This window comes from Dermacentor albipictus, chromosome 7 (genome assembly GCF_038994185.2).
Source record: "Dermacentor albipictus isolate Rhodes 1998 colony chromosome 7, USDA_Dalb.pri_finalv2, whole genome shotgun sequence".
NCBI lineage: Eukaryota > Metazoa > Arthropoda > Arachnida > Ixodida > Ixodidae > Dermacentor > Dermacentor albipictus.
The window spans coordinates 13,536,731-13,550,043 of record NC_091827.1 but is presented as its reverse complement, the minus strand read 5'-3'; the positions used below and the strand labels follow the sequence as shown (position 1 = coordinate 13,550,043).

The 13,313-nt window shown below is 48.0% G+C and overlaps 1 protein-coding gene across 1 annotated transcript; it reads right to left on the bottom strand.

Moving 5' to 3' along the window:
• Positions 1–6,481: 6,481 nt before the first annotated feature.
• Positions 6,482–8,758, bottom strand: LOC139047487 (uncharacterized). The gene has a single exon (XM_070521296.1). The coding sequence runs from the start codon at positions 8,756–8,758 to the stop codon at positions 6,482–6,484; it is 2,277 nt and encodes a 758-aa protein (XP_070377397.1).
• Between the last annotated feature and the right edge of the window lie 4,555 nt (positions 8,759–13,313).

Below are 13,313 nucleotides of genomic sequence, written 5' to 3'. Positions count from 1 at the left end.
TTTTATCCACATTCCATTATCACCGAAGATTTGGCCATGAAGAGATTTGCCCCGAAATTCGTTCCCAAGCTGCTCATGGTGGAGCAAAAGCAACTTCGTGTTGAAGTCTCACAGACATGCTGGATTCCACAAACAGTGACCTCAACTTCATGAACACCATAATCACTGGTGACAAGTCTTGGATGTATGTTTATGACCGGCGAAACCAAATCCCAGTCATTACAGTGGAAGCATTCCACGTCACCAACCAAAGACCGCTAAGTGCGCATCAACGTTAAAGTGTTGCTGACTGCTTTCTTTGACTCCCGCAGTGTGGTACACCACGGGTACGCACCACAGGGTCAAACAATCACTAAAGACTAACTACTACAGGGATGTCCTCCATGGCCTATGTGATGCTGTGTGGCGCAAGATACCAAAGTTGTCAACAGGAAATTGGCGCATCCATCACGACAATGCTTTTCTCGCACTTGATTCAGACTCTTTTGGCGAAAAACCAGACTCCTGTAGTTCGACAGGCTCCTTACTCTCCTTATATGGCCGCCTGTGGCTTCTGGCTATTTCCCAAAATCAAGAGGCCATTGAAAGAAGCACAATTGCAGACAAGAGAAGACATTGTGGCTGCAACGACAGCTGAGCTAAACTCCATTCGGAAAGAGGCCTTCTCGGAATGCTTCTAACAATGGCAGCACCGCTGGGAGAAGTGGCTGGAGTCCCAAGGAGACTACTTTGAGAGTGATTAGGTTTCCAACGCTCCAGTTATCCCAGTTTTTTTTTTCTTCAGCCAAAGGTCGGATACTTTTCTAACAGACCTCGTATTGATATTTTATGTGTAATGGCTGTATGGTTTACCTGGCCCACACCAAACACAAGCCTCGTTGCGTTAGAGCATGTGTCCCTTGGCAATAAAATGCAGACACTAACACCGCTTCTCTGTCATCTGTGTGGAGACGAAGCCAGCTTTGTGGTCTGCATTCCCAGCCGGCAAGCAGTGCGCACATCCGAGAAAAGTCGGTGCTGACAAAATTTCAAAAAAGAATTTCTCGCATTTAAAAATAATGCCTTTTTTAACTTCACACATGCATAGCGGACATGTAGAGCTATCCAATAATGTATCACATACTTTTTGGCCAACCATGAAAGCTGTTTTTTCCTTCAACATGAAGCTTCTTGCAAAAGATTAAAATTTGTTTTTATGCGAAGCATATTACGAGGGCTCAACCCAGCTCCTCAGGCGCGGCGGTGACCATGAAATCACGTGACACCGTGACGTCACGACAGAGGAGAAGTGGCTTTGGCTCAACTCTTGCAAGACGGGCTGGGTGGGAATCGAACCAGGGTCTCCGGAGTGTGGGACGGAGACGCTACCACTGAGCCACGAGTACAACGCTTCAAAGCGGTACAAAAGCGCCTCTAGTGAATGCGGTGTTGCCTTAGAAACGCGCTGTTTCTAAGGCGTGCGTCTCTTGCTCAGGCGCACATTTCGTTGCCGCGCCGAACGCTGCTTTGCTCGACGCTCACCGCGTCCAATGCGGGGCGCGTAGTCGCTGCCCTGTAGCCCATTGTCTTACACCCCTTGGCGGGTCGACGGGAACGCTGTCGCGTTCCACTCTTGTAGGCGAAGAAGTAATGCATGAGTTGTTTCTTCGTCTAGCCGAACCAAATATAGCCAAGCAACAGCAGTTCACCAGGCTAAACAGTGGTTCAACAACTAAAATAAAGGCTAGTATGCTTCGCATCCTGGGCTTAACCTTACCTAAGCCACAGCCATTTTTTTTTTACAGGCGATTAGCTGAACCTTCAAAGCTTCACATTTTTTTGCTATACTATGTCACTTGGGCTACCATTCTGTATTTAATTTCTGTCCTGTGAATTTTCGTTACGAAAAAAAAAAACTAACGGATTGCAATTTGACTCATTTTTGCCGGTGCCGAAAGCAATTGAAGTATTCAAATATTTAAAAAATTGGCTATTTTGGCAGTTGCATCACTTCACCGTATTTCCACGCACACCATTTGAAGGCCTCGATCAATACAATGTGCATTTGAAGAAGAATGTTGATTGATGTCCTCTAGCTCAGCTGAGCAGGAAAACTAAACTGTCACCAAAGTGCTACAAAATATCTGGCAAAAATAAATAAAAGTGGGTAACGAGTTTTGAACTCTAGTAAACATATAGTAATGTTTCAGCTATATGTGTGCTGTCAAAAAAACGCTGGTCGATTCGGCATGGAATCGCACACCTGCAAGTGCATCTGTGCCATTGTCAGAGTTCAATAAAAACTGCATTTGACATAACTTTGTAAAAATAACTTATTGCTTTCTAAAATACATGAGTAAAATTAATAGGTATAAGTCAGCTTAAATTTAAAATGCAACGAAAGATCTCTGGTAATGGCATGATGTGCCTTTCATGTTTGCATGAAACCATATCTTTTTCTGAATTCTTTCGTTATTTTTTTGTGGCAGTGAATAAAATTGTAATGGAACTCTCACAAGGAGTAACTTTGATTCCAGCACATCACTAATAGCTGTTTTTTTTCCATATAAAAATCTGAAGTAGTTAATATGAATAAGTCGCTTGATATGGAATGACCTGCGCAGGAACGTTATCATGGCGGAAAACACAACTGGATCATGCAACAGCAATGCAGCATAATAAATTGCTCCCATCAGCATCACTTATTGTGATTGCCATGTTTCAGAAGTATGTAACGTTTACCGAAATTGGCACATACCATTCAAGCAACAAATAAGGATTGTACAGTGATCCTTTTTCAGTTTTACAGATCTTTAAGTTGTCTGTGCCAGGTAGCATAATTTTTTTTCTTGAGCTGGATTATTCAGAGGTGGACATTACTAGCACAAGAAATGGAAACATTAAACTGATTCTCATAAATTTATTAATTCACTTATCACATCACGGCACATATTTCAGTTTGCAAGTTGTAGCCAGTGATTTTGAAAGACATATTCACTTGAAATTAATTTCCAGGATGACACCAGTTGCGAAATTTTTCCATAAATGTGAGAAATACATGGGCATTCCGGTTACTTTTGTGCTTCAATGCATAACAGTGCGTTCTGTTAAAAAAAAGTAAGTGCTACAGCAGTGCATTTCTACAGCCAGTTTGATGGCATGTGTCTCGTTACTGGTGTCATTCTGGAAGTTCGTTCTAAGTGTGTACACCTTGTAAAATTACCGTCTACAATTTGAAAAGCTTTATTAGGAACTGAGTTTTTCTTAATCAGCTGACTATGGTGTCTTGATTTCTCATGCAAATAATGTTTGGCACTCTGTATCTAGAATTATGTTAGCTGCAACAGTCCGTGTTTAATAAATTCCATGAAACTTAAAGATAACCACCCTGCATATCAGGTCTCAGTTGAGTGCTGTGGGCTCAAGCAAATCGTGCCATGGTAATAGTACCACTGGCTCCCAAATAGAGAAAGCAAGTGCCTTTTTTCAGTGCTCTTATTAACAGTCATGTCAGTCTGCTTCTACATTTAATTTAGGTATTTATTTTTAAAAATTTATTTCTTTTGAGAAATGTGTTTTACTTGAGGGCCACACAGACTACATCTTCAGTATTCTGTTTTGTTATGGTGTCAAGCTGCAGGAAGTTTGTACTGTGCAATAGTTTTTAAGAAGTTTCTGATGTGCTCAAACTACAAATGGTTGTACATTTACACAGATGTTTGTTTACAAATAAACAGTTCACCTAGAAAAATGGTTTTTGTCTGCATCAGTTCAGCACTCTTAATATTGTGGAGGTCCATCCACTCTGACAATTGAAAAAAGTGGCATAACAGTACTGCTAGCAGTTTTACAATATGGTTTGTTACAGGCGATCTGGGAGCATGCTTTTGAGCCCAGGGTGGCAGAGGCCTGCGATACAAAACCCCTGTATTTAAATTTTATCCCTGCCCTCTCACAGCAAACATACCAACGTGACATCAAAGGTAACTATATGCAACATAGCTCAGCAGTATTTTAAGGAAAGTGCAGGTTTAAACTGCTAAATACCCAGTGGGGCATAAAGGGCTTTCAACATAATTTGTGTTGATGTTCAACAGATCTGCAACAATTCTTCCATGGGCTTTCAATATTAATGAACAACACATTTCAACAACACATCAATGGGCTTTCAATTTTGAGACAACACATCTTCAACAATGCTTCAATGGGCTTTCAACATTGACAAACAACACATTTCAACAATACGTCAATGGGCTTTCAAGTTCGAGCTTCAACAATGCTTCAATGGGCTTTCAACATTGACAAACGACATATTTCAACAATACGTCAATTAGCTTTCAATATCGACAGGCAACACATCTTCAACAATGCTTCAATGGGCTTTCAACATTGAAATACACCATAGTTTCAACGATATGCCTACGATCTTTCAAATTGAGAGGCCACAATGATGTTTCGACAGAATGTCGCGGGCCAATTATCAACACTTGTCAACAATTTCCTCAATGCTGTTTCAACAATTCCCCAATGATCTTTCAAGGTCATTTGTTGACGTTGAACAACGATATCTCAATAACCTTTCAACAATTTTTTTTGTAAGGGAAATCATCGCTTTCTCATGACCGTACCTTAAAGGGACACTTAAGAGAAAATTATTTATCCTCTATCAGTAAATTACGCTTATACAGTATAAAAACGCCACTATTACCACGACAAGACGCTTCGTAAGCTATAAAAAGAGCAATAACAAGCGACAGGTGGCGACGCCTCTTTGAAGTTCCCGCACCAACTCGCTGTGATTTTAACAGCGTCTTCTAAGGCCTAGTTCATTCTTTAGCGGCAAAGATATACTACACTGTGCTCTAAAGGAGCCAAATATTAGACATGGCGAGTTTCAGGAACTTTTGCTGGGCCAACGGGGCCTAAATACGAAAATACTCTTTTGAAATCCGTGAGGTCACAATGACGTACCAGCGCTAGGGATTCGTAGCAAAAAAAAAAAAAAATGATACTTCGACCATCATTTTCTCGTCTGAGGATCATCACATATAACTTCAAAATTACGGCAACAAAGTTTTGAAATAAAGCTTTATTCGTCTAAACCGGTTTATTGTTTTGCTTTAGTGTCCCTCGAACATTGCCGCATTTGATGTGTCCGGTATCGGAAAATGTGCGCTGACTAAATGTGGCGTGTGCGCGCGTGTATGTGTGTGTGTGGGGGGGGGGGGGGGCGTCGAGGGAAGTGAGCCCACACGGTGGTAGTGCGACACATTAGCGCAAATTAGTGCCACGGTGAGCATAGGCACGTGGCAGTTGAACATATTTCGCTTAGATGTCACTGAAGTGCCTTCACGTAATCGACAATTATTTGTATCATTAAAGCAATCGGTATTTCAGCAAATTAAACGATTAATTGGCCCATCATTCCACCAGTCAGTTGAAGGTGCTCAGTATATAGAACTTCGGGATTCTGCAAACAAGGGAGCGCGGTCAGGGCCCTATTTCAGATAAACAGTTTGCATCGCGAGAACGCGTCCACCCGCCGTGGTTGCTCAGTGGCTATGGTGTTGGGCTGCTGAGCACGAGGTCGCGGGATCGAATCCCGGCCTTGGCGGCCGCAGTTCGATGGGGGCGAAATGCGAAAACACCAGTGTGCTTAGATTTAGGTGCACGTTAAAGAACCCCAGGTGGTCGAAATTTCCGGAGTCCTCCTCCACTACGGCGTGCCTCATAACCAGAAAGTGGTTTTGGCACGTTAAACCCCTTAATATTTTTAACGCGTCCAGATTGTCGGTCACCGCGTCGTTATCAGTCCCGACTGGACGGCGCCCAAACCGAGGCCGACTGCGAGAGCTTCGTCATCGCGAAACCTTCCCGCTCGCGAACAGCTCGGAACGATCGGCTCCTCGATCGGTCGAGGCCGATTCTGGGCCTCGCACGCACAACGCTGCGACCCATTAGCGAGACACTGTACACCGCACGTCGCGTCGCTTGATATATGGCAGCGGGCACGAATTGGGGGTACAGCGCGGAGCTTTGACCCCTGGGCGAAAGTTCGTCGGCCTTGGCGCGCGGCGCCTGCGGCTCGTGGTTCAAATTAGAGGGGCGCGCGCTGTTGTTCACTGCGTTTGGCTTTAGCGCGCGTGCAGCCTCTCGAGCGCCGATATGTAAGCCTCGGAGAGTCGCATAAAACTGTAATCGCCCCCTCGCAGCCTCTCGTCGCAACTCGCGCGACACTGGGCTTATCGGCGCTTCACACGGGCGGTTTACAGTGCCACTAGCGCAGAAAAGCATCTGTATCAAATTACGCGTGTATACTCCGCAGTTGTGATCGGCGCCATTGCAACAATATGGCGGAAGGGAAATGACCGAGGTAGAACAACACCTGTAATCAATATCAACAGCGGCGGAACAATAAACACATGAGGGTCTTGGCCCCGAGCCTAACACTTCGACAGAGAGAGAGAGAATAAACTTTATTGTACGAAGGAACTCCGTGGGGTTAATCTCGGGTGGAGCCTTCTTGTAGAGCCCCACTGGCCGTAGCGGATCGCCGGGCCTGGTCCAGGGTCGCCAGTTGGCTTCCCAGTGCCAGCTCGGAAAGCCGTGCCTCCCAAGACCACGTCGTGAGTGTTTGTGATGAGCTCACCAGCCCAGATACTGCCTGGGCTGGGCGCTCCATACACTGGTAAGTAATGTGTGTCAGTGTGGCTGTGTGGTCGTTACACCAGGGACATATCCCTGTTGTGTATACCTCTGGAAAGATTGCGTGCAGTCTCGATATGTGTGGGTATGTGTTTGTTTGAAGGCGGCGCCAGTCCCTGGCTTGTTGGCTGCTTAAGTTGGGATGGGGAGGAGCGCACTTCCGTCTGGTCAGGCGCTGGTACTCCAAAATCTGCCTACCAGTGATGGTTTCCTCGTGGTAATCTGAAGTGGGTCCCGAGGAGGGTTCTGCAGCTCGGCCAGCAAGTCCTCGAGCTACGCAGTTCGCCTCCTCGTTGCCCCCCAGGCCCGTGTGCCCCGGGCACCAGGTGACGGCATGGTCCTCAGTCAATCCGGGGCCCAGGATATCAGTGACGCACCTGGGAAGTGTGCCTCTGAGGTATAACCGACAGGCGGCTTGTGAATCTGTCAGGATGTATGCGGGGCGACCCCTTCGCTCTGCTTCTCTTATTGCGAGGGCTATGGCTGCTGCTTCCGCGGTGGCGCTTGATCTGGTTCGTATAGACGCGCAGGACACCACCTTGCTTTGGTTGGTTACTGCCGTTGCGAATGCCTGTTTTCTGGGGCCTTTTAGTGGTGTAGAGTAAAGGCTAGCGTCGGTGTAGTAGGTATCAGGATCGCTCGTTCTCTGGAGGAGTTTCCGTGCTCGCGCTTGCCGCCGCTTTTGGTTGTAGAGTGGATGCATGTTCTTGGGGACCGGTTCCACGATTATACGTTCCCGTAGGTGCATCGGTACGATCACCGTTTCGTCTTCGCAGTATTGGAGGGTGAGGGGGTATACCAGTCTTCGCAGCAGTGTTCTGCCCTGGCGGGTGGTGTTGAGTCGTTCTCTTTGTGCGATTAGCGTGGCGGCGGCCAGTTCCTCATATGTGTTATTTATGCCGATCGACATGCGTCTGTCTGTGCTCGTGCCGTTGGGAAGCTGCAGTGCAGCTTTGTATGCGATCCTAATGAGCTTGTCGATGTGTTCTATTTCGGTCTTGCGTGCAGCTTGAAAGGGCAAGGCGAAGGTGATTCGGCTGAGGACGAAGGTCTGTACGAGGCGTAGTGTCTCGACTTCTGTCATTCCATCTTTACTTCTTGCTATTCTAGCTATGAGGGTTGTGATACTCTTGACAGTGTGTTTGAGTTTGTCTATTGCCGTCTTTACGCTGTTATTTTCTTGAACGTGCATGCCCAGGATTCGCGCTACCGGGCTCCTGTTGATGCCCTGTCCGGCAATCGTCAGGTGAAAGGGCGGCGCACGGTTGGACTGGGTGCGCAGTGGTCTTATTTGCAGGTATTCTGATTTGTTGGGAGCGCAGGTCATACCTGCTGCCTGAAGGTAGCTTTGAATCTTGTCTATAGCGGTTTGCAGTACATCTTGCCGTTCTCCATAGGAGCCCTTGGTTGCCCATAGTGTAATGTCATCCGCGTAAAAGGCACAGCCTAGGTTCGGTATATCCTCCAGCTGTAGGACTAGTTTTCGGAGGCCGATGTTAAAAAGGAACGGGGACAGGATGGAACCCTGAGGCGTGCCCTTCAGTGGGAGGTCGTATGGTGGTGAGTTTGTGCCGGCCATGCCAATCTGTGCCTTGCGATTGCCAAGGAAAGCAGAAACATAGTGGAATATGCGTTCCCCGCATCCAATGGCTGTGAGACCGTCTAGTATGGAAGAATGTGCGATGTTGTCGAAGGCTTTTTCGATGTCGAGCGCAAGGAGTAAGTTGTTGAGGCTACCTGGAGGTGGGTTGAGCACCTCCTCTTTGAGCAATAAGAATATGTCCTGTGCAGACATCCCTCGCCTGAATCCGTACATAGATGTTGGTAGGAGCCCCCCTTCCTCTGTGTATTGTTCGAGACGGGTGAGTATAACTTTTTCAAAGATTTTGCCCATGCAGGATGTCAGTGAGATTGGTCGCAGCTGATCAAGGCTTCTAGGCTTTCCTGGTTTGGGTATGAGTACAATCTGTGCCAGTGTCCATTCTGTGGGTAGTTTTCCACCCGGTGTCCAGATTTCCTGATTGAAGTGGTCCGTGATGGCTTGTAATGTGTCAGTGCTAAGGTTCCGTATCATGGCGTTCGTAATGCCGTCCAATCCCGGTGCTGTGTTTCTTTTGAAGCTTTGTGCCACTGCATACACCTCCGCAAAGGTGATGGGTGCGTCTAGCTCGTGGTTGGGTGCTCCTGTGTATTCTTGACTTGGTATCGGATTTGTGCCTCGCCTGCGTTCTCCCGTGTACCGCTGTTTCAGTTCTTGTATTAACTGATCCTGTTCCCCTTGAAATTCCCCTGCTAATCGTTGGAGGGTGGCGTTTGTTTCAGTTCTTGTGGTAGAGGGGTCCAAAAAACTCCGTAGGATGTTCCATGTCTTTTTCGTGCTTAATGTACCTCTTAAGGAGTCACAGAATGTACGCCAATTGTTGTGGCAGAGTTCTTGGGCGTATGCGTTTGCTTCCTCTGTGATTTCCGCTATTCGGATTCTGAGTTTTCTGTTTAGCTTCTGTCGGCGCCACCGCTTGGTGAGGCACCGACAAGCTTCCCAAAGGTGTGTCAAGTGGTTGTCAATGGCGGGGGTGTCTGCCGTAGTTTGATATATTTTAGTGTTTTCCTCATAGATTCCCTTGAGGTAGTGAGTCCATTCAGTTATTGTTTCTGGTTTGGGCCCATTTTCTACTTGCTGTTGCTCTCGATACTTAGTCCAGTTAGTGAGTTTGGCTTTTCCGAGCGGGCGTCGTAGTTGAGCTGTTTCGTAGGTTATTTCCACTATATTGTGATCGCTTCCCAGGGCGTCGTCTAACACATTCCAGTGCATGGCTGTGGCATTGTTGGTGATTGTAAGGTCGGGTGTGGTGTCCCTGTTTACGCTATTTTCCAAACGGGTCGGCCTGCCCGGTGTCGTGAGGAGTATGTAGTCATAGCGCTGTATCGCCTCAAGGAGTCTCGTCCCTTTGGGTCTGTCTTTGGCATATCCCCATGTCGTGTGCCATGCGTTGAAGTCCCCTGTGATGATTAAGCGGTCGCGTGGTTGAAGCATGTTGTACAGATGTTCGAAGATGTGGCCAAACTCTGCTTTCCGGTCTTGCGGGGGACTATATACGTTGCATATTACCTGCTTTGTTCGTCCCTTTTTGGCTGGCCAGATCGTGACTATGTGGTGTGGAGTTTGTTCGTGTGTTACCGTTGTAAGTGTTGCTGCCAATTCCTTCCGGACGAGTGTCGCTACCTTCGGGTGGTTTGGCTCTATGTGTAATCTGTAGCCCGTAATCGCCTTGGGCCTAGCTCCCACGTCCTGCAAGCAGATTATGTCTGGAGGTATCAGCGCCGCCTGTATGTATAGTGTGAGTGAAGCGTGTTTGTTGTGCAAGGAGCGACAGTTCCAGGACCATATCGTGAGATTCTCTTTTGTTCGAGGCCGCCTATTTGCCATGATAAGAGGTGGTGGTGGTGCTTTCAGCGTCCGAGGTTGGCATGCTTTTGTCATCGGACTCCTGGGAACGCTGTTTGGTGTGCTTACGTTTACGCTTCGATTCTTTGTTAAGGGTTTCCTGAACGTACCGCTTTAGTTCCTGAAATTCTACTAAGAAGTGCTGCATTTGAACGTGAGTTTACCTTGGCTGGTGTCTTTTGGGTGTGTCCATGGTTCCCGCCGATGCTTTTGCCACCTGCTGCTGGCGAATTGTTGTGGTGGTTCCTTGGTGGCGTTTGGGGTCGTTGGCCCGGGGACCGCGAGCGCGACCGGGAGTGGCGCTTGTCGTCGCCCGACTTGTAGGCTTCTTCTTCCTCTTCAGAGCAGAACCAGCGTATGTTCTTCGTCCTCTGTGGGTGGTTGTTGTTGTCATGGGGGGTCTTGTGGGCGTGGTTGGTCTCCTGTTGTGGCTGTCGAGGTTTCAATGGCTTAAGTCTCTTTCTGCAAGTTGAGTCCCCTGTGGGATGGGCCTCCCCACACGAGGCGCAACTAACAGCGCATGGGTGCCCATCTGTTGGATCTGTCAGTCCACACAGCCGGCAAATAGGGCGGTCCGGATTTGGGCAGACGTCCGTGCGGTGTCCTTTCTCTCGGCAGACCTTGCAAACTTGAATTGTGGGTCTGAATGGGTAGCAACGGAGCTCCCCTCCATAATAATAGACTGTTCGAGGTAGCGTGGGACCGAAAAAGGTGATGGCTACACTTTTGGTTGTGCTGATCATTCGGGCAGTGATGATCTCTACCCCCTGCGTTCTCACTCGGAGATGGGCCATGAGAGTGTCCGTCGAGGTGTTCATCGGTACACCATGAATGACCCCTCTCAGAGTGTCGTCTCCGTTTGCAGCATAGGCGCGGACGGCGTGGGCCCTGCCGTTCAGTACGAGCTTGCGTATGAGGCGTGCTTTGTCCGCAATTTCCTCGTATTTGGTCGATAGGATCGCTATGTTTGATCCAGGATTAATTCTGAGGATGAATTGGTCATCTTTGAAGCTTGCCTCACATTCCTCTATGATTGCTTGTGCAAGCGTGGGAGTGAGAATGTTCCTCAGAGGGAGCCCCTGGTTCGGGCGAATGACGATTTTGTAATCGTCCCTCGGCAATGGCGGTAATTTAGGCAATTTCTTATAGGTTGGCGTGCTCGTCTGAAATTGGTTTTGGGGCCTCGCGTCGCCGCGTCTCCGCTCCAATGCCTCTTGTTTACGTTGTTTGGTGGATTTCACTGCCTGCCAGTTAGCGTTCTCTTCTTCACGGGAGTAAGAGTTAGCGTCTTGACTCACCGAGTCATAGTTGTCTTGAGTTTGCTCCATTTGGTCGTCCGCTATTCCACCCTGCTGTAGGTGGTGGGATTCTCGCTCGGTTGCCGCGTCGAGAGCCATGGCGCTCGACTTTCACCCCTCCGACATTCGACACTCCACACTTCCGGCGCGGGAATCTCCGGCGTCGGTGAAGCTGCCGTCGGCCCACCGCGACGGCGTTGCGTTGGCGTTCACGTGGTGGCGAGCTGTCTTGAATCCTCCTGTCCTTCCAAGAACTCGTAGGCCCACCTGGGTGACGTCCAGGTGTTCCTAAGAACTTCGTGAAGCTGGTGGTAAAGTTTTCCAGGCGTTTTCAAGCGAAAACCCACTGAAAAATTATGAAAATGCAGAGCGCGAAGAGAGCACGTCGGTACTACTTCGCGCCCCCTAGCGGCTCTCCGACAGAGGGTGCCTTCCTTGGCAGAGCTTCGACCCTCTCCCCGCAGGTGGGAGGAAGCTACACGCGGGTCCTACTCTGCAAGGGAGCCACGACCCCCGTGGTCGTTCAACTATTCTCTCTTTATTGCTGAGCGTGTAGAAGCCAATATGGTTGTACCAACGAAAAATACTGATCTGTCAGCGCAGACCTTAACCCGAAATTTGACCCGCCGCGGTAGCTTTGTAGTGCATAATATGAAAAATGCAAGATAATAATGTTGCGTGTGGAAAGACACAGACAGAAGAGGCTATTTACGGGCTATTTACACTGGCTGTTTACATTTATGATGTCGTAATAATATGTAATATGTAAAATACGTAACGCAGCTGAGCTCGAGGTAACTAGTCCGATCCCGACCGCGACGGCCACATTTCGATGGCGGTGAAGAGATAGATAGATAGATAGATAGATAGATAGATAGATAGATAGATAGATAGATAGATAGATAGATAGATAGATAGATAGATAGATAGATAGATAGATAGATAGATAGATAGATAGATAGATAGATAGATAGATAGATAATTAACCGCTTGTGTGATTTAAGCGCGCGTTAGAAAACCCCTGGTGGTCGACTGCCCCTTGGCCCCGTCCCGCGACATCGATCGCCATTTTTGGCACGGCCTGTGTAACACCGAGAATGAAGTGTGCGAGGCCCATCGCTGACTTTTAAATATTCCGAAAGCAGCTTCGCGCCGCGTTTCAAATAAAGCTTTATTCATTCATTCATTCCCCACGATGTCTCACCCTGCGTGGCCGTTGCATTGTGCCCGCAATTATTTCATTCGCGCGATGAAAACTCTGCACAAACCAGTAAACGCCTACAAAAACTATCTCGGGCCTGGATGCCGAGATGAACGCGACAAAACGAAACCACGCGACACCACCCGCATTACCGCGCCACGCGCACTTCCTTTGGTCCCCCGTCAGTGTCGCCAGGCTTCTGCAGAGTTAAATTGCGACACTGCAGAAAAGAGAGAGAGATAGAGAAACAAGTGCAGATTTTCTTACCGCACAGAATGTGCTTAAATTTTACCTGCTTCCACACTATGGGATCGTCTACGCTGAGATTCAAACTTCGCGGTACTGGTCCATACTGGTCCACGATACAGTTCCCAAATGTGTGCCAGTGACTGCGTAAGCCACACCCACACTCTCATATCCAGGTGCGGTGCCGCTGTTCGCTCTGCCTCTGGAGAGATGCGAATGAAAAGATCAGTAAAACCTAATCCCCCGCTGTTTGCCGACGGGTGTATCTACTGCTTGTCTTAAACAGCGCGATTGTTACCAATGCTCATCCGTGGTAGCGAGGTCAGATGTTCAACGTGCAAGCAGGTTTGAAGCAATGTGCGTCCAGCGGCTCTCAGCACAATGAGAGGGAGGGAGACGTGAGAGAGAGAGAGAGAGAATAGGAATGGGGTAAGCTGGC